This window comes from Mustelus asterias, chromosome 7 (genome assembly GCF_964213995.1).
Source record: "Mustelus asterias chromosome 7, sMusAst1.hap1.1, whole genome shotgun sequence".
Classification (NCBI taxonomy): Eukaryota; Metazoa; Chordata; class Chondrichthyes; order Carcharhiniformes; family Triakidae; genus Mustelus; species Mustelus asterias.
The window spans coordinates 43,280,754-43,302,901 of NC_135807.1; the positions used below are offsets into that span (position 1 = coordinate 43,280,754).

General features: G+C 38.4%; 1 protein-coding gene across 2 annotated transcripts in view; it reads left to right on the plus strand.

Annotated features, from left to right (window-relative positions):
- Nucleotides 1–22,148, plus strand: part of virma (vir like m6A methyltransferase associated) — a 110,256-nt gene that overhangs the window by 49,399 nt on the left and 38,709 nt on the right. For both annotated transcript variants that reach the window (XM_078215973.1, XM_078215974.1), the window contains exons 9-16: nucleotides 219–710; nucleotides 1,827–1,981; nucleotides 5,664–5,746; nucleotides 8,223–8,325; nucleotides 9,727–10,271; nucleotides 14,169–14,404; nucleotides 14,650–14,902; nucleotides 16,410–16,627. In XM_078215973.1, the coding sequence (XP_078072099.1) occupies nucleotides 219–710; nucleotides 1,827–1,981; nucleotides 5,664–5,746; nucleotides 8,223–8,325; nucleotides 9,727–10,271; nucleotides 14,169–14,404; nucleotides 14,650–14,902; nucleotides 16,410–16,627 (2,085 nt within the window). The remainder of the gene's footprint in view (nucleotides 1–218; nucleotides 711–1,826; nucleotides 1,982–5,663; nucleotides 5,747–8,222; nucleotides 8,326–9,726; nucleotides 10,272–14,168; nucleotides 14,405–14,649; nucleotides 14,903–16,409; nucleotides 16,628–22,148) is intronic.

Here is a 22,148-nt window from a genome sequence, read left to right on the forward strand (position 1 = left end):
TGAATGCCTAAATTTATCAAATTTTCATCTGTGTACAACAAATATGATCAATATGTTAAAGTTATAGCTTAACGGTCAATTGGTGAACATATTGTTCAGATCACTGTGCTCATCGTCTATATAATTGATTTACCATAGACTATAGATGCCGGGAAGCCAAAATCCATATCAAAATGTATGAAATTGGAATAACTTGTCTATTTATTCTTTCCCTGCAGGTATCTTAACAGCTGCCATTTTCTGGAATCACTCACCCTACTTCTGTCTATTCCTGCAACCAACGGTCATCCTAATCTGTTACAATCTATTAAAGACCTGATTAAGTTCCTCATTCAGATACAAACTGGTCTTTTATTCCTCAGTGCAGAGTATGAAGCGACAAATCTGCTGATAAGAGCTTTGTCTCAGACTTCTGATCAAGACCAAGAGGAGGGTATCCAGTCTGATAGTAGCAATGATGATACATTGTCTATATGGCTGTTATATTCATTACAGGCATTGCAGTATGTTTCTGAACTTTTTGACTACTTAAATCGAGGTTTAGCAGTTGAGGAAACAGACCGTGCAGACGTATTAGGAACTCTTCATAGCCTCTATCTGATTACATTCAATCCAATCGGACGAAATGCTGTGTCCCATGTGCTTCAGCTGGACAAAAATCTTTCTAGTCTCATTACCCTTGTGGAATACTATTCCAAAGAGCTCTTGGGGTAACGTATCTTATTTTAATGGATCATTACATCAGCTTATATAGCACAAATGAATGCAATGAACTGCTCTGTGACTGGGATGCCTTGCATGTTTTGTTTGGAAGTGTTCTTCTTCGTTGTTGACCTGCTTCAATTTCTTTTGATACAAAAAATTGTGTTCATTATAATATATATATACACTGAATAGTTTCCCTGTCATTTTGTTTTCATTTGTAGTGTTGCTATTTCTACAGAGAAAATCTCTGTTTATGTGTGTAAAACACTAATGTTGACCTCATAGAAATCAATATGTTTGCATATTTTGCAAACAAAAATGCCAGTTTTTGTCAAAGGTGCAATTGAAACAATTTTAAAACTATTTTTGAAAACGTTGTAGTTTTTTGCAGATCCATGTTTAAAATTTGATACTCCTTTTAATGCATAAAATACTGTTAAAAGTTTTGCAATTGCATCATGTGTTTTATCTGGTACTATTTTCTTGGGAAATGGGGTGCATGTTATTTTGCACTGTCCCACATGTATATAAAACAAATCAACAGAGTGTGGACTATAGACTTTTGTGATCCATTTAACAGTAAAAGCTTGAAAGTGCTACTCATTCCATTTTCTGGCCTAAGATTGTCAGATATACTGCATATTACTCTGCTTAGTAACTTTGTCCCTTTCCCTAGTGCTATGCCTATCTGCCTGAAGGTTGCTATTATCCTTCCTCCAATAAACCAACTCTCAATCGTTCGGTTCACTCAAACCACAATCCAATTTTCAACATCTCCCTTGGTTCTGGTCCTAGAAAACGCTCATCTTTCTTCGCACTTCTTGCTTGAGACCCTTGTAGATACCCATAGCGTAGTTAGAGTCAAAAGTAATATCCATATGACTCTTACCATAACTTTCTGTCTCTATTATTCTTCATGGACTCTCTGCAACCATTCACAAACAGCATCCTCATACAATGTCTCTAACTCAGTGGTGGCAGAGTACTGCTGTCTCCACAGATCAAAGTGCAGTTTTCTTAATGGTGTGGATGTAAAATTTGTTAACGTTAATAAGAGTGATTGCAAATTATGCATGTTTTATTTGTTATGTAATATGATGCACTTAATTTTTAAATTCCAGGGACACAAAGTCCAGAAAATCTGTTGCATGCAATTATGCCTGCATGCTTATTTTGCTAACAATACAGTCTACTCATGATGGACAAATGCTGGAACAGCATTCTGCTGGATTACTGAGACTCTGCAAGGCTGATGACACCAATCCCAAACTTCAAGGTGCAGTAATTTTTTTAAATATGTCTGTGTGTATCACGGAGTGGTCAGTTGTAGGTTTGTGCTTATAACTTGATGTATGTGCATTGGCAAGTATTGGCATGACTTGGCTATTCTGCCATGAAAGTGACAGGTGGATAGCATTTGAATGAATAAAGCTCAACCTACTCCAAAATATTCTTGTACGTATTCAGGTGGTTAATGTTCATAAGGGCCTTGAGCAGGTTCTATGACATTTTTTGGTACTGAAAAGCAAGGGATTTGGAAAATGAACTGAGACATTTTTAGAACTCAGACACATTTATGTACACTTCCAAGGTTGCCTTATAGGTTAAATATCTATTCTTGTTATGTTTCTGAAATATATTTCAGCCAGACTTTGACTATTTGGGGCAAAAATAAATCTTGGTTAATAATTATGTTTGACAACGAAGGATATCTTAAATTCCTTTCTTTTAAAAAAAAAAGGAAGCACCAGTTAGGAAAATGCTGCATGTCTAAGGAGCTAAATGCTCATTCCCTGGAAAATACATTCGATCACAGAATGCAAAGATGTCAGCGCAATTCCCAAATCTTGGTGCTCGTCTTAAAGCCTTATGTAGGAGATTTCTGATCAGTTCATTGATTGGTCCTGCATTTTTTCTATCTGGTGTCAATATTGTAGGTACTCTTTTCCCCAATGGCCTGAAACCCTGTCTGTTGCTCTGAAGCCACGCTGTCTAACTTCCATTACCCTGACACCCCTTACGCAGTACTATTGGTGCTCCTCGACCTCTTTCTCAGCACTTCCAGATTTATAAAAAGCTCTTTCTCAAATGCTTACACATCCTATCACCAACAAACCAATGCTACCACACTCCAACCCTCCCACCACTACTGCCAAACACTACCACTGTTCCCATCTGTTATTCTCAGTAATCTTAGATCCTGCATTCCCCTTCCCCCTCCCTCCTGTTCTCCCAGATCCCAGAACCTCCAAGCCACTTAGCACTTAATATTCCTCTCCCAGGTTTCATATATTAAGCAAACTCTTTCCATGACAGTCTAAGGAAGAGGGTGAAATAATACTTAGTATTTGACTAGTTTCAAATGTATTATTGAGTGATGGACAATCTACAATAACAACAGGAAAAGAACAAAACAAAATTGAAGTTAGTAAATCAACAAAAAAGAGAAGTAGAAAATCTGAAATTTGGCTGGAAAGAAGTTTATGGTCCATCTCAAAGGTTAAACAGAGTTCTCAAAACCATCGCACTGAATTAAATTCTCAGTTTCAATCCATATTGTACGGTGAGTTAGTTGATGCAGTACATGGGAGATAAAATTAACTTGTGTCCTAGTTCAGCATTTACACTACAAATAACAGTCCATGATCTTTTCTGCAAGTGTACGGTGTTAATTTAAAGCCAAGCTGCGCCTCAGTCAAATAGATGTCATCCAGGCTGTTTTGGTTATTTCTTCAAATATAATGGGAGTTTGACAAACCAGGCGTTGGTGCCATATAATATCTTTATTGTGTTCGACCAACTACAGACATAAACAGTGTCTTTAAACAATAGATATATGGAGAAATAAATGTAATTAACCCCACCCACCCCCCAACCACCACCACCCTAAGGAGAAATGCAATCTTAATTGATCCTTTCAGACGGACTCTACAGATTAAAGAAAGCTTCAACTCTTTATAGATAAGCTCTCTCTCACACTGGCTGGAATTTTTCAGCAGTTCACGACAGGGGATTGTGGAAACCCCATTGACAACGACAGGACCAGAAGACCCTGCTGCCGGCCATCACTGGGCTGCCACGGCCACTGGGAAACAAGTGGCAGAGTCTGTGGAAAGCATTATGACATACCAAAGCTTTTGTGGACCACAACCCAGAAATTAGATATGTCCGACAAAACACCTGGTACCAACTTGTTTACCATCCTAGCTTATGCCTCACTTTCTATCTCAAGACTGTCTTGGCTATTTTGTTCGACAGTATGATGACCAATATTAGTGAACAGGTGCAAAATCATGCCTGCTGCACTTTTAGCAGAAGCTAAATAGCATGGTCAGTTAAATTGTACCCTGACACATTAAACCCTAATTCACCTTGGGAATAAGCAACTTTGACAAGTTCATTGTTTCTTATAGTATAAATCCACAAGCTACTTATAAGTAAAATGAAAACCTTAATCATGTGAGATTAAACAAATCCTAGCCTTGCGTACATGTGTATAAATGACAAGAATATTTTGTTACTGGGGAAATCATAGGCCACTATTAGTCATCATGTTGTTAACTGGAAAGGAAGAAGGTGCAGGGTTATGGGAGATGGCAGGGGAATGATACTGGATGTATTTCTCATTGGGAGAGCTGGAGCACAGAGGATGGGATGAGTAGCCTCCTGTGCTGTAACACTTCTTGTGAAACTTGATATCTGACCAACTATATTGGACTTAATCATTGGTTTCTATCTTTTCAAAACAGTTATATGCACTGGAACTAAACTTAAAACTTGAAATATTTTAACGTTTTGTGTTATAAGCACAGCAGATGTTATTGCTGAGCAAGCCCGACCCCAGAGTCAAGTCTGTCTTATTAATTATAAGCCTTTTTATAACAGTGAAAATGAGAAGAAAGAGCTACTGACCTCAAAAGCATAGAACTCCAGTAACATCTTTAGAATTTTGAAAACAAAAAGATTTGCTAAAAAGAAAAAAAAACTTAGTTGCACAATATTAAAATTACACAGATAAGCAGTCTTAGAGAATAACCCCCCTCCAAAAAAGCCTGCTTAGTCAAAGGTACACAATTAGACTACCTTCTTGGCAACAGCCCCTTATAGATTTTAAGCATAGAAATCCAATAATATTACCCAAGTCAAGGAATTATCAGTACCGCACGACTTCTCGAGCACTTCCAGTCTCCGATGTGAAATTCTAACAAAGGTTCAGAAACACTGTCTTTTGAAAACAAAAACTTGTCTGGCATAGCACTAGGTGGCTGCCTGCAATTCAAAGCTTTTACAGCTTCCCAACACACAGCAGCTTGTCTTCAGGGCTTTCCCCCACAGCCACACCAACTTTGTCAAACATCCTTCCTTAAATATCCGTTTCCCCTTTCATACCTGGTTCCGTCGTCCTGGAACGCCTCTTCTACTCAACTTCTCCAAATATAAAAATCTTTCACGTTTTTCTATTTTGCCTCTACTTTTGAGTCAATAAAGTTTAATATACCTTCCCCTGTTTTCCACAAGACTGTTGGCAGATGGAAAGGTTCCTTCACACCTGAACTCCCTTTGAAATTCAACAGTGAAAAAATGACATTGCCTCAGAATGGGAATTTTAGATCCAACCTCTTTACTTTTAATCAAACTCACCATAACCTTTCATTATAAATGCATCAATTTAACCTTTTACCTTTCATCTCTTAGCCATCACAGAAACGATCTCTAGTAACCTTCCCCTGTTTAATTAATCCCGGACACACAAACACAGCTTTCTTTGTCTACACAGAACACCAACATAATCCCAAAAATTATAAATAAAATCTCTTCAGATTTAAAAAATATTAACACCAAATTGCAGCTTTCAAAATTAACTTATCTTGTAGACGCCCCAATTCGGTATCTGATTACAGAATATATGTGATGAATTTTGTTATCCATTAATTCTATTTTTCTTCTTTGATTTTTAGAATTAGGGAAATGGCTGGAGCCGTTGAAGAATCTGAAGTTTGAAATTAATTGTATTCCTAGCCTTCTTGAATATATTAAACAGGTGAGTGAAATATTAGGTGTCTGTTGATATTTTGTATTCTTTTAAAAATAGGGTAAAATAAAATATTGAAATATGAAATCCTGCTTTTGAGATTTGTGGTATTTCTGTGAAATTTCCATTTTGCTCCTGCTGACTCGAATCAATAATCTTCGGAACAAGAGCTCATTAGATCAGTTAGCTGAGTACAGTTGCTTTTGCGATTTGCAAGGCAAATGGTCTGATTTTTGGTTTTGACTCGCCCATTTCCCTTTGATTTGGTGGCAGGTACAGGGAAATGTTTTTCAGGTCAACCAATCTACTTTCCAACTTGAGCATTCTCTAGTGAAAGTCACTAAAACAATAATCAGGCTACTCAAGGATGTCTTTGTTACTGTTTAAAGTAGACAAAGTTTGACATCCCAGTTATTCACTTGGAGAATAAAGCCACCAAATTCCATGATTTTAAACAAACAAAATAAACTTCCTCCAAGTGGTGTTCAACATGGAGGAGTATTGATTCATCTGGGGCACATCCTCTCCATGGCAATCTTATCAGATGGCAAGTACCTGACTACAGGAGACCGAAACAAGCTATTCTTGATCTGAAATCCTGCCACATGCCAACATCTTATACATTCAAAGGACATAAAGATGCGGTATCGGGCCTGTCCTTGAGAAAGGCACACATCAGTTATCTGGAGAAGATATGCTCCATGCTTGGGGGTGGGGGTGGTGGCTGGTGTTCGGGAGGAGGTGTTATGTGGTAATCAGCAGGACTTGGTGTCATCAGACTTCATGGGATCCAGAGTCGATGTTCAAGACTCCCAGGCAACTCCCTCCAATCGTATATCACTGTGCCGCTCGCCACCTCTGTTGGATCTGTCCTGCTGATGACACAGGGCATACCCAGCAAAGGTGATGGTGGTGTCTGGAACATTATCTGTAGGTATGATTCCGTGAGTATAACTACGTTAGGCTGTTGCTTGACTAGTTTGAGAGACAGCTCTCCCAAATTTGACACAACCCTCAGGTGTTAGTAAGGGTTTAATGTTGTTGTTTCCGATGCCTAGGTCAATGCCTTGGTCCATCCAGTTTCATTTCTTTTTGTTCCATTTGTGGCGGTTGAATATAACTGAGTGGCATGCTAGGCCTATTCACAGGGTATTTAGGAGTGAGTCATATTGCTGAGGGTCTGGATTCTCACGTAGGATAGGTAGGGGTGGCAGGTTTCTTTCCCTAGAGAACATTAGGCAATGCTTTCATGGTCATCACTACACTTTTAATTCCAGATATTTTATTTCCGTGATGGGATTTGAACCCGGAGTCTCTGGATTACTAGCCAATTAGATAGTGTCACTGTGCCCCTTCCTCCACTGTTAAATGTTTGGTTTGAAAGGTATAGTTGCTTTTAAAATGCAAGAAATTACAGGTTTTCTTTTGAGTGGAATGACCGTGCATGTGCATTATTTATTACAGAACAAGGCCTGTGCAATGTTTTCAGCACTGCAGTGTGGCCAAAAGGGTGGCAGGACTATTGTGTCTCACTGCTCCTTCTGTCTGCCTCTTTCCCTTCCCATGACATGAGGCTTCTAGCCAGATCTGTTTGTCAGCTGCCAGATTTCTACTTTCGACTCTTGGTTGAAGGGACCAACATGTGAGAAAAATACAATGTCAGGTTAAAATAAAAAATTGAATCATCTGCCTTATAAAAAGAAAATGTAAATGTTTACACTTCTGCATTGGGATATGCTTTTCTCATTGATAGATTGAGAACGTTCACATAGTTAAAACCAAGCCAGTCTTCAGCCAGTTAGACTTTGTAAAATTGATGTGTGTGTAAGAAGGCAGAAAAATACAGGTAAATGAAAGCTTTTAGAGTAAAAGCAAGTTGAAGTAAAACTATGGAATATAATGGAAGAAATGATGAGCTAAAGGTAGTGTACCAGTTTTGTATTTCAACACCTGCTAGTTGTGTTTAACATTACAGTAGTAACTGTTCTTTAGATTCAGCAGCTTTATTGTTCTGATATCATTTTTTTCTGGTATCATTGCAAATGAGCAAAAGAACAAACAAAATCAGTAGGCCCAGGAATGCTATATCTTCCTTGAAAATGCTGCCTGTCTGATGGCTAGAAAAGAGTACTGAAGATTTAATTTTATGAACTATTGTCCATAAATAAAGAATTGAATATTGGTATGTTTACTTGGCCTAGTAGTTTAAGTTCAAAACTTTTTAAAGGAAGTAGTTGTCTTGAATTTTATTGGTTTTTAAACTCCAAATTCTCTTACAGAAGTGTTTTGTTAAAAATCCACAATTCGAAGATATGGAAGATGATTGTACAAATATCATATTGCATGTATCAATGATTTTCTAAAAGAAATGTTTGCATAAAAATGATGCTTGCAAAATATTGTTTGACTAACATATCAGAACAGAAACACAATTATTTAGTGTTGAGCATTTCAATGGCAATCTGGTTTTATTTTGTTTATTTAGAATCTGGATAATTTGACCATTCAGATGGCTCAGGAAGGCGCTGGACTGACCACTGCATTGCGTGTCCTTTGCCACATTGCATGTCCACCTCCACCCCTTGAAGGTATAATACATAAATGTGATAGAATAGCAATTGTTTTTTGGTAATGACTACTTTACTTCAGCAGACAATCTTACAGTTGTCGATGGGAAAACTTTTTCATCTTATCTTATTTAAAAATGTTACTTGGAGCAAAGATGAGAATTAAAATCAAAAGAAACCACAGTGGCTCCTAATTTGTACGTTCGTAAACCAAGCATTTACTAGTTTGTTTTGGAAGTGGTGATGAAGTGGTTCAGAGGATAATGCGTCATGATTTGCTGTGGCAGGGAATCTTGGGGCATCTGCTGTTAGTTAGGCTTGCCCTTTTAAGTTTAGATTTTTACATTTTTTGTGAGGCAAGTTGCTGAACATGTGAGCTGGTAAGGTTGCAGTCAGGGAAGTGGAATGTGTAAACAAGGTAAGCAAGTGTATATTTCCTCAACCAATCATATTGAAGGATTGTGAAATTAGCAGCTCAAGTACTGAGAAGGAAGTATAGATCTGAATGGGTGAATTCAATGTGAAATCAGGTATAGAAAGAAAAGTAGGAAAGAAAGATTAGATTGAGAGTGAAAAAGAGACAGAAATGAATAAGTGTAAAAAAACAAAAGTAAAAAGTGAATATATTCCATTTTTAAAATCTGCAGCAGTAATTAAAATTTGGAGTGGATTAATTTTCAGTGTCAGGTAGTTGACCACCAATTATCACATTGGTGAAAAGAGGACTTAGACTGAAGTAGACAAGACTTTCTGTGGAGAGTTTATTTTGTATCTATGGTGCAATTATATCAGCTTCATGTTATTCAATGGGTTTCGACAATAAGAGAGACAAATGTCACTTTTGTGAGGCTAATTTTAGAGCAGTGTATCCCTGATATAAATGTTTGGATTTTTAAATTTAACCATGTATCTACACCTTGCCTGAAATTGCTATAATATTTGTGCCTAACTAGCGCAGAACACCATTAACTTCACTGTTAATTTTACAGTAAATTCTAGACCCTTAATTTTCCAACTGGAACTTCCTCTGCCTTGTTCATTGCAGTGAAAAATAAATCTAGTTTGCCATTGTTAGTACAAATGCAGCTGTGACACGCTCACGTATTTCTCCAGTTATCAAACCTCACTGCTAACTTCAAATAAACTTGGTTTTCAACATTTTCAGATTTGGAACTGGCAAACTAGCAGAAATTTTGTGGTGGGGGATTTATTTGCATCAGTAATTAAAAGTGTTTGATATCACTACATCTCACTTTGGTTAACTCCGTGTCTTCAAAAATTTGGCATTTTAACTATCATTCCTAAAATGGATTTGAATTACAATTCTTAGAGGTGATTGACAATGGGCATATTTTTTATTTTAAAAATTATATGCATTTGATTTGGGCTTTTTCTTAAATAATGTTGTGTTTCTTTCACTAGGTCAGCAGAAAGATCTTAAGTGGAATCTTGCAGTTATTCAATTGTTTTCTGCAGAAGGAATGGACATATTTATTCGAATTCTGCAAAAATTAAACAGTGTCTTAATACTGCCCTGGAGACTGCATGCAAACATGGGAACTACGTTGCAGAGGATTATGATCCTTTCCATCACACGATGCACTCTTTCCCTTTTAAAGGCCATGTTGACAGAACTTCTGAGAGGAGGGTCTTTTGAATTTAAGGATGTACGAGTTCCTACAGTGCTGGTTACTCTCCACATGGTTCTTTGCTCTGTACCTTTGTCTGGGCGACTGGATGATGAAGAGCAAAAGATTCAAAATGATATAGTTGATATTCTGCTTACTTTTACTCAAGGAGTCAACGAGCAGGTTGCTTATTCTGAGGAGTCTTTGGCAAACAACACTTGGTCATTAATGTTGAAGGAAGTCCTTTCCTTTGTACTGAAAACGCCAGAAGGATTTTTCTCTGGAATGTTGCTACTTTCAGAACTCTTGCCTTTTCCATTGCCCATGCAAACCACACAGGTGAGATCCGGCCTCTAAACTTGCCCTCAAATGAACAGTGATTATTGAATCCCTGCCCGTGGTACACGGATCATTGTGTCTATCAGTTACAATTTTACATTAGAAATGATTTGTCTGGATAGAAAATATTGTTTGACTCAGAAGCTGAGTTCACTTAAAAACCATCTAAAATAGATAGAGTCGATATCTTAAACATTGAGGCATGTTGACAAGTACAGCCTCAAACCTAATAACTAAAATAGATTTCAAGTCATTGTAACTTCCAAGTAATCAGAACACTCCCTTGGTATCCTTTGTCGCCCTCAGTGGGTGGTGGTTGGTCTTGCAATTTCTTATGTTCTTAAATAGTTGATGTTTGGCAAAAAGGATAATAAGACTGAAGCGTTCTGAACAAGTTGAAGTAGAATCAAATGGTGATGGCATGCAGAAGTTACTGTCTCCTGACTAAAGGAAGATCGCTGTGGTTCGAGAGAGGAGCAAAAGAACATAATTGCCTTCATTGGTGATCCTTTATTAACTTTGTAGAATTTATATTGAGACCTTGTCTGAAATTTTAAAATGTGCTAAATTTCCAAGACTCAAAGGCAAATACATATTTATTCTTCTGCATATCTAATACTTATTAGTTACATATTTGCCGTTGAATCTTAACTTAGTGGATTAGATAGTGGAAGGTCTCATAAAGGAACTTTGGTGAGTAAATGAATGATATGTACTTACTCCTACATCAGCGCATTTTGTTGATGTCTGGTGATTGAAATGATTACTAGAATTAGAACTTAGAAATCCTACAGCACAGAAAGAGGCCATTCGGCCCATCGAGTCTGCACCGACCACAATCCCACCTAGGCCCTATCCCCATATCCCTACATATTTACCCACTAATCCCTCTAACCTACGCATCCCAGGACACTAAGGGCAATTTTAGCATGGCCAATCAACCTAACCCGCACATCTTTGGACTGCGTGTGTATGAGCAAATGCTCTCCAGAGAGAAAAAAAAGCAAAATATGAATCATCAGCAAAATGGTTTTACCAGTAACTTTATTCAATGAATAGCTGCCCCAGATAGATTGGGCAAGTGCTTGATTTGATTTCTGGTTGGCTTAAGTCTATTTTGTAATAATCTTCACCTTGAGCATTCATCCCACAAGTGTACACATTATTACTAAATTATATTTTTAAAGTTGGCCATAAAATGCCTGGTTTTCTGATTGGATACATAACTTTACTGATGCTGCTTAGTGTGGAAACATAGTGACCTGTTTTCTGGATTTTGGTCCACAGTATCTCTGATTGCTGCTGATGAATAATGGGGAGTATTCAACAGAGATTCAGGGATGTTCCACCACCTGAACTTTAATGTTGAAAGCAATGATAGCTTGATTGAATGGCAAGCTGAACCACCATCTCATTAAATTGAATATTTTAAAATTAGTTGCAGTGGTGTTTTTGGTGGAAAAAATAAGACCCTACCTTTGACTATTTCTTCTAATGTGAATCAAATCCCCGTGTCTGCGTGGGTTTCTTCCGAGTGCTCTGGTTTCCCCCCACAGTCCAAACGTGCATGTTAAGTGGATTGGCCATGTTAAATTGCCCCTTAGTGTCCCAAGATGTGTAGGCTCGATGGATTAGCCATGGTAAATGTGTGGGGTTACAGGGATAGAGTGGGGGAGAGGACCTGGGTAAGACATTCTGTCAGAGAGTCAGTGCAGACTCGTTGGGCTGAATGGCCTCATTCTGCATTGTAGGGATTCTATAATTCTATGAAATACAGTAGCAGAGAACTGATGTCAAGGTAAGTAAATAATTTTTTTTCCCTTTTAAACAGTTTTCGAATTTCTTTCCTTCCAGTGTTGTACATAGTTTAGCGCCTCCCCGCAATCTTCTGTAATTCATTATGGCATTATGCATACGTAAATCAGAAGATAAATGTTCATCAGCTATTCACCTCTGTGGTGATATCACCCTCAAACAATCCTGTCCCTGGCTTAATCACAAATGTGCATATTTTAAACAAATCATTGATTAGAATTTGGGAAAGGAAACCTTGGCTAATGGTTCTTCATACTCTTTGCCTATTGAATATTGCAACCAATAGTAATTCCCACTATGTGGCTTGACTGAGACCTGACACAGCAGAGATCAGGAATTAACCTTAGAGATTGTTGCACAATACCATATCAACTGATACATTAAACCTTTGAGGTATCACAGGATCTTGATCATCTTTAGAGGTTTTGTATTGTAAGACAATATTTGAAAGTTCAAATCAAATGTTAATAGCTGTAACAAATCTTCCAGGGTGTCTTACCAAGGACTAGCATCCCACTAAACCCTCTGCTTCTTAATCCAGCACAGTCTGGCTTTATAGTCACTTTGATTAAGTATTGCATGTTCTAATAGCCATCTTTGAAAACAGTTCTTCTAATTGCATTCCTTATTCTTCAAGTGAAATTTTTTTTTCTATTTAATCATGGAATGTGAGCGTTGCTGGCAAGGCCAGATTTATTGCCCATCCCGAATTGCCCTTGAGAAAATGTTGGTGAGCTTTCTTGTTGAGCTGCTTAGGGAGGGGGATTCCAGGATTTAATATTCAGTAACAATGAAGGAACAGCAATATAGCTCTAGGTCAGGATGGTGTGTAACTTGGGGGAGAACTTGAGTATTGCTATGATGCCTATGGGAACCAATAAAATGAAAGAATCAAACTTCCCAAACAATCCCAGCGAAGAAACTGATGATGAGATTTAACTCCTTAGAACTTAGTATAACAAACTAAAATCTTAAACATGAACTAACAGGCAAATCATATTCAGTAACTATAAATTTCACTTGAATAGCTGATATAACACAGATAAATCTCATACATTAGCTCTCTTGGTGCATATGTGGCACCACGCGCTATCCCGAAGTCTTTCCCAGCTCTCCCGTAGAGTTCAACCATTCTTTGTCACACTGGGTCTAATCCTTAAGTAGTCTCCAATCACCACTTTACTCCATTTGAGATCCATGGATACAGTTATCACCTACAAGGCATACTTCTGTAGAACTTCTCATACATGCCACAGCATTCCTAATGGCATAATTTTCCGCAGTCCCCTTCATCAAACCACTCGATAATACTCCAGTACACAGTATGGTCGGCTCTGGTTAGAATAAAGCGCCCAACTCTTTAGCATGTCTGGATGACCCACAGAGACTTTTATGTCTCACTCATTTCAACTAGCTCATTAAATGTCCGTGTGGCTGTACCCTTTCTGCTAAATAGAAACTGAACTTTTGTTACTACTTGTGCCCTACAATTGGTAATCGTACAATTAGCTATCTAGGCCCTAAACCCTGAAACTCTGTTTCTAAGTCTGTCCATTTCGTGACACACTTCCTCCTTAAGATGGTGCTTAATGCCTAATACTTTGATCAAATGTTTGGTCACCTGTTCTAATGTCTCCTTTCTTGGCTTAGTGTCAGTTGTTCTGTCTGATTACATGTCTGTGAAACACATTGGGACATTTTACCTTGTTAAAGACACTATGCAGAAGCAAGCTGTATTCTGCAACAATAACTTCAGCAGAAAACAGAATGACAACTCTTACCCAAGAACCTATGGCCAATGAAACTGAGTAAAGTGAGATTTAAACTACCTTTTCAAAAATGTAATCGCAAGGGTAACATTATCTACAGTGTGCTAAAGGTGAGGTGTATTTTCGCTCTAAATCATAAAAGTGACCAGATGTGTGATGAATGTCTGTACACAAGGGTTTGATCATTTCTGAAACTGTTATGAAGTTGTCTGCATCTGTTGGATCACTTACTGGTGTATCATTTTAGCTTTTAAGTGTGACCAATATTATTGTAAGTTATGTATAACCACAAAAATGTTGCATTGTTTGACAGCCGATTTCAGCGGAAGGTATAGCTATTGCACTGAACACCCGAAAACTGTGGAGCATTCACCTTCAAATACAAGCAAAATTTCTGCATGAAATTGTGCGTTCCAGCTTTGGATCCACCTGCCAACCCCTGCAACAGATACTGAGGCGTGTGTGCGTACAACTGTGTGATTTGGCTTCTCCCACAGCTCTCCTTATGCTCAGAACTGTGTTGGATCTGATTGTAGAAGAATTAAGCAGGTAATCATTTTTTGTGCTTCAGGTTGTTTTACCTGTTTATACTGTTCAGGGTTTATTTTATGGGAGTTGCTAAAGATATTTTTACAGTATTTTTTTTCCACAACTGTCAAGTTTGATTTGAAAGCCGAAATAGAACATATAAGAAGCTCAATAATTTATAAATAGTTCTCTTCGTGTAAGCAGGAAGCCTTGTATTCAAATAAAACATTCTTTGTTGCATCATTCAAATAATTTCTATCTCATAGTCCTTTAGAAGGGAAAGAGAGGCTCTTCACTGCCCAGACTTCACGTCTGCTTGCACTGCTGGATTCTTTAGCTTCACATGGAGCTTGCAAGGCTGCCCTTTTGCATCTTTTAAGTGGAACCAGCAAAGGTGATGAAAGATTTGCAGAGGTATTTCAGGTGATGCTGGAATTGCTGCAGACAGTGGTCGACAATGTACATCACCAGCATTCTGCTGAATACGTTGCTTCTTTTGTGCAGTCCCTTTGTGACCAGGTAATAATTTTTATTTAAAAAGCTAACCTTTGCCTCATCTCATTTTTTTGATTAATCTTATGCATTTACAGAAACAAAACCTTCCTCTCAATGTTAGCAATATAACCCAGTTGCCTTGCAGCTAATACAGAACTTTGCCTCCACGGTGCTGAGTCTGTGATAGTAACAAGGCAATATTCACAACTGCTGACAGAACCGAATACCAGACACACATCTTTGTAAAAGGACTTTTGTATTCTGTGTTCCTCATTGAATCCCCTAAGAAGCATAAAGGAGAGAGTTTAAAAAGTGACATCTGAATAATGGGCTCACTTCATTAAACTTGGTACTCTTTATTTGAAATATAGATTTATTTTTAAAACAATGTGATGGTGCTATTCTTAATGGGCAAACTCAGTCCAGTGAAGTGGACAAAATATTTCTGGTCTGGCGTTTTGCAAGATTAATAATCCCCATATGTAAACATGAGAGATAGACAGTTGGTTTGAAACTACAGCTCTGTAAATAGAAACAATTCTGACAAAACAGAAGATTTGAAAATCAAGAATATTATTTCAGAAGTGAATTTCAAATGCTGACTTGGGTTTACAGCTCTTTATCAGTTTTAATTTTGTGAAAACAAGTGTGGATTAATCTTAAAATAGTTCTCCAAGTCTAGTAAAACTTGGTCCTGACAGTGAGTGCCTGAAAGAAATATTATCCCAGCAGGATTATCACTCATCTTTATGAACACAAAACTCCTTGATTATCTAGCTCTTCCCATTACGTTGGCATTAATGTTACTGCTGCGTTTCCTGGTTTATAAATTGTCATCTTTTTGATATGTGTAATATTTTAGAAGAAGGATTTGTATGAGAATAGTGTTGAGAATGTTGATCCATTTGTCTAAATACAAGTTCATAAGACTTTTGTAAATAAACTATCCATAGAGTTCTCTCTGTGTTGCTTTTCAAATGGATTATGTAAAATTACCTCACTGATGAGGCAGTAAGCATTTTAGACAACTCTGCCTCCTTGCCAAATTTGTAGATCTGCATTGAAGTGGAATGTTAATCTAGGAGGGAAGGTGGAAGCAGAAAACCTGCTTTTCCCTGCAGTACTGTCTCGTAAAACATAAAATTGGTCATAAATCCTTAGCTGTGCAAATCCAACAACGAGATGTTCAGCTTGAAGACCCACTTGGATGATGAATCCAGTTTTATCTTAGCTGCTAATATTTTGATCAAGGTCCAGTCAGTCTTCCCTGGTCCTGAATACTAGCTTCTAAGCAATAAAAACCTATTGAAGTCCAGCTCTACTTTTGAGCCATAAGTGGATTTTTTAATCAAACTTTTTAAGAATATATATTTGTTTTCTTGAGTTGTAGTTATTAGTTCACCCATCAATGAGGATGATTAGTAATTGCTTTTCACTCTAGTGAGACATGATGAATTATGTTCTGCAATGCGACTTGAAACAAAGATCAGTATATAGTATTCTGATATTGGTTTTTTCTCACCCCTTGCAGGACATTTCGTTGATCTTGACTAACTCAAGTGAGGGGCCTGGTTCTGACCTGGAACAGCTATCCAATTCCCTGCCAAATGGAGAACTTTTGTCACAAATATGTGACAGTTTCTTGCAAGCACTAGCTAACAATGAGACCACTTATACCACGATACTTACATGTCTCAGGACCATGATGTTTTTAACAGAACATGAATATGGGTTTTACTATTTGAAGAGGTAATGATACTAAAACACTTTCAAAGCTTTTATTTTAACCCTTTTAAAACTATTGAATAGAAAAATGATATGCTGGGGGTTCAATCTGCATAAACTACCACCAAAATTAGTAATTTTGTTCCGATTGAAAGAATTACAATTGTGCATAATTTACCACTAACATCATTTGTTATCTTGTGGCGTATAATGAAGAGTGTGGACATTATTCCACGTCTCTGTGCTATCCCAAAACTTCAAAAAACCAGGCTGAATTTGGGCAATGGGACACTTTTTCAATGATTTACATATTTGAATTTCAGATAGTGGTCCCATACCTGGTACCTTGTCGAACACTTTGGACAATCTGAAATGTCTCAGGATTGCACAATTGTAGGCGACAAATGGACAGATTGTAGGGAGCAGTCTAAATGTCAAAGTAGTCATGAACCAAGTCCAGGCTTCGCAATAGCACTGAAATTTGTGGCTTGACGCCAAAATATTTGTTGTACAGTTTAAAAGATTGTTTACGATAGTCATTTGGAGAGATTGATCAAAGAGAAAAATATTGAAATGTTCTTTTAGCACGTGTATTTTCTTAATTACATAACTGCTTTCAAATTGGCTATTACCTTGAAAATCATGACTTAATTTGTGATCATCTGTATAGTTTTTGGTATAGTTGTTCCATTGGTGAAATGTTGGTGGTTACACACTTCTAGACTCTGCACTTCAACAGTTTGCTGAATCATCTGTTATTGGTGCCAACGATTTCTCCAGTGTTTGGTAATGTATTTCCAAACATGCTGCCATCATATGACCTCCCACCAAATTATGTACACAGATGTATTGTCTCTTTTGAAAACGCCATTTCTGCTAAAGTTGATGGCAAATCTTACTCATGTATTAGAGGATTTTTTTAAAAAGTTCCTTTCTCACCCAGTCAGTTCTTTTTTCATATTAATCATCTTCTACACATCATCAAAGTCTTTTTTTGCTAACAATGCCACTCTTTGTTCAGATTCCATGCCTTCTGTACTTATAATTTCCCTTTCGTGCATTACACAGTGACTGAAGGCACAGATCTTCAGCTCACCCACATCATTCAAAATAGCAGTGATAAATTTTGTCTTTCAATTCTTCCAATACACAGTTTTTTCACACTTTTGAAAATCTAGCAGACCGCTGATACCTTTTACTTCAAAATAGAAGTACCCTTCAATTTTTTTTGTCACTATTCTTGGCATTGTTACCTTTGACCTCGAATAGAAATCCTACATTATCTGCATCATAAATCTGCTTCCAAGAAGCTTAGTTTTCTCTCTTGCCTGAGGCATTTATTTTCCATTCAAACACTTTGTTCTCTCAAGTCTGTCCATGGTTTTTGAGGCTTTTTAAATGGTCTTTTATTGTCTCCCGACCAAGATACAAGATGAAACTGTCATCTGTTGATCTAATTTCTAACTTCCAATCACAATCCAACTGTTGCAGCCTTTAATGACTTTTTATTGGTACTATTGTTGTTATTTCTTCCCTGAACTTTCTTCACTTCCTTCTAATTTGATTACTGCTAACCTTGTCTACCTGCCATCACCTCTGCTCTTCTGATAGCTGATTACTGCTTGTATTTTTGCTCCACGGCGGGGGCTGTTGGTTTTACACTTCTTTTTCTCCACTACCTACCAGCTGGTTAAATTCTATCTCTCGCCTGCACAGCACACTGAGTCCTGGTAACAAGTAAGAGGAGCTCATTAACATTTTGACACCATCCAATCAGATGCCTGTGTTGCATCCCTTTCTTTCCCTTGAATCTCCAAGCAAATCTCTTTCAAGGCTTTCCCTTAGCCTGGCCCAAAACTGCATCTTTCTCCAGACTTTCTGTAACTACAATTCCTGATTTTTGCTCCCTTGAGTGTAATCTGGTTGAATTGTTGATTACTCAGCTTTTCCACACTGGTGCCTGTACTGGCTCAGATTGGAAATAGTTTCTCCTCTGGTACTTTCCTTTCCAAAACTGCTGTCAGCAACCCCTTAAAAAAAATCCTCCTCCCTTGAACACTGTGGCTGTATTTCCCCTCTAGAGTCCTTGGATCTGATATTTTCTCCCAAATTTGTGTTCCTCTCTTGTGCAACTTTGAATTTCTCCAATCAGTGTTCCTTGCCTGCCACACGCTGAAAAGGCACGAACCAGTCACAAATAGTATCCTCTGTGATTATCACTATGGTACACTATCCGTCCTCATTCTTACTGACCTGCAGCTTTTGACATTGTCTTCCTCTAAAGCTTCCTCTGTTGTCCAGCTCAATGGCACTGTCTTTACTTGGTTCCATTCTTCCTGACTCACTTGTAACCAGAGCATCCCAACCATGAGTTCTCTAACTACCCTCACACATTACACCTGGAGATCCCCAACAATTGATCCTTGGCCTCATACTATTTTCTCCTCTAACTGATACCTTTTTGTTAAGATAATTCAAAAACGTGGGGTCAGGTTCCGCATGTGCTGATAATACTAGTGGTATCTCTCTCATCAGTCTCAATCTCTCCACTGCCTCTATTTTGTCAGGCTGCTAACTCCACTCTGGATAAGACAGAATACTGTGAAGACCAAAGCTGCCATTAACTGCTCCCAAAATGAACTCTGTACCTACATCTCTAATTGCATCTCCTCACTAGCCTTTGTGATGGGTTGACTGCATCTTGCTTCTTTCCCCACTTTCAAAAACATACTTAAAATTATTCTCTTCAAAAATACTTCCCGCCATTGAACCACCTCCTCCTTTAGGTCCCATGGCACAAGAGCTCCCACCCTTAAATATACTCGTCTCTCATTTTCCTTTTCTCCTGTCCCTGTTTGGTATTCATTTCCCTGTTTAATATTCAATTTCGGACTCCTTGGAATAAAATACTTTGAGAAATTTGTGGAAAGTATTTGGCCTGAGTTCTCCACAAAGGCTTTAGGCAGTCTCTGATTTGAACAGGATAGATTGATAGTACCTTCATACACAGCTGGGAGCAAAGAGATGTTTAGTTTTCTGCTTCACAATTTGAAGTGAGATGGCTGTATTTTGCTGAGCACTATAACTTTAGAATCATAGAATCCCTACAGTGCAGAAGGCGACCATTCGCCCATTGAGTCTGCACCAACTCTCTGAAGGAGCATCTTTACTCAGGTCTATACCCATAACCCCAAATATTTATCCAGCTAATCCCCCTAATCTACACACCCTTGGACATTCAAGGGCAATTTAGCATGGCCAATTCACCTAATCTGCACTTCTTTGGACTGTGGGAGAAAACCCATGCAGACATGGGGAAAACATGCAAACTCCACACAGTCACCCAAGGCTGGAATCGAATCTGGATTCCTGGTGCTGTGAGGCAGCCATGCTAACCACTGTGCCACCATGCCGCCCACCTTGTAGACACACTCATCAGAGCCCATCCAAAATCCTCCATAATTCGTGACCTTTGTCAGAGGGGAGTGTAACTTGTATCACCAAAGCTCATAATGCTCTGCTTTTTTTGTTTCAACCAGCAAATTCGTATGCCCTGTTATTTCACTTCTTCAACTCTGATATTTGAATGGCAAATAAATCCCAGCTTCCAGTGCTAACCTTTAGCTCTGTTTATCATATTGTATTACACAGCCTGGATTATGTAATTAAGTCTCAGGAGTGGGGCTTTAACACAGCCTGTTGATTGACAGGCTGACAATGCTTCCACTAACTCAAGGTGTGGATTTTTGTTCTTAATACGGATGAATACAGAGTGGATGAATGGAATTGAACTTGGTTCCACTTCCTTCGAGATGCACAATTTTCACTTGATTACAAAATCTTGAATTTTCTCTAAAATCAACTATTTTCTTCCAAAGATTCAGAAGCAGTGAGGTGCATTACCTTGGAACTTATCCACAAGAGGACATTCTGCTACCAGTTTCTTCAACTCTTAAAGCCTAGGGCTCTCACTTCTGCCAGATTACCAGCAAGGCCTATGTTACTTCAGAGCACTGTTATGTTATTACCTTATCTTGTTCTGGGTCCGCCTCTTCCATGTTGGTTGACCGCTTTGCAGATCACCTCCACTCAGTTAATAAGCATGACCCTGAGCTTCCAGTGGCTGGCCATTTTAGTTCTCTGCATTGCTCTCATGCTGACATATCTCTCCACAGTCTACTGCAGTGTTCCAATGAAGCTTAGCACAACTGGAGGAACAGCATCTCATCCTTCAATTAGACACTTTACAGCCTCAGCAGGACTCAACATCAAGTTCAACATCTTCGGGCCATAATCTTTGCCATCTCACCCTCCCTACCATTTTGTTTCTTTTTCTTTAAAGGTTTCGGTCTTAACCTTGTTTTTCTCATTTTTGCTTTTCTTTCGCAGCTGATTATTATTCTGCAATTTAACTATCCTCTGGACCCATCTTCTCTTTATTTACTTGTCCCACTACATTGCCTTTGGCTAATCCCATCAACTTTTTTATTACTTAATGTCTCCCATCTTTTGCCCGATCATAGACCCTCTCTTTTGTTATTATTTCCACCTTTCCCCATTTCACCTCCATGAAAGCTATTACATTTCTAACTTTTCCCAGTTCTGATGTAAGGTCACGGCCTGAAACGTAAGCTCTGTTTCTTTCCACAGATGCTGCCAGACCTGCTAATTATTTCCAGCATTTCTGTTTTTATTATCCATGACCCAGTTTAATCCTTTGAAGGAAGGAAAAATGTTAGAGCAGAATGCACAGACAAATCAGCTTGATTTGAAATTATGACAGACTGTTTTGTTTGCTGCAGTTTGTTTTAATGCATTTAGAATCATAGAATCCGTTAATGCACAAGGAGGCCATTTGGCCCATCGAGTCTGCACCGACCACAATCCCAACCAGGTCCTATCCCCATAACTCCATGCATTATCCTAGCTAGTCACCCTGACACTAAGGGGCAATTTAGCATGGCCAATCCACCTAACCCACACATCTTTGGATTGTGGGAGGAAACTGGAGCACCCGGAGGAAACCCACGCAGACATGGGCAGAATGTGCAAACTCCACACAGACAGTGACCCAAGCTGGGAATCGAACCCGGGTCCCTGGCACTGTGAGGCAGCAGTGCTAACCACTGTGCTTGATCATCTTTTACATATACTTGCACTTGGGTTTAAGTTATGCAGTGCCCGGGCTCAACTTTCCATTCAAATTTTCAACTTTGTCCCTAATTAAGGGATGCAAAAGCTATGGATTCATCTGGGATAAATAGATAAAAGCAAATTACTGCGGATGCTGGAATCTGAAACCAAAACAAAAATTACTGGAAAATCTCAGCAGGTCTGACGGCATCTGTGTAGAGAGAATAGACCCTTCATCTGAAAGATCATGCTGATTCAAAACGTTGGCTGAGATAAATAAAGTTGAGTTACAGATCAGCCGTGCTCTCATGAATGACAGAAGGCCTGAAGGGAGCTGCTCCTATTCTATGTTCCTCCCTCTATCAGTACCACCAAAAACAGATTCCTAAGTTATTTTATCTCAATTTTGTTT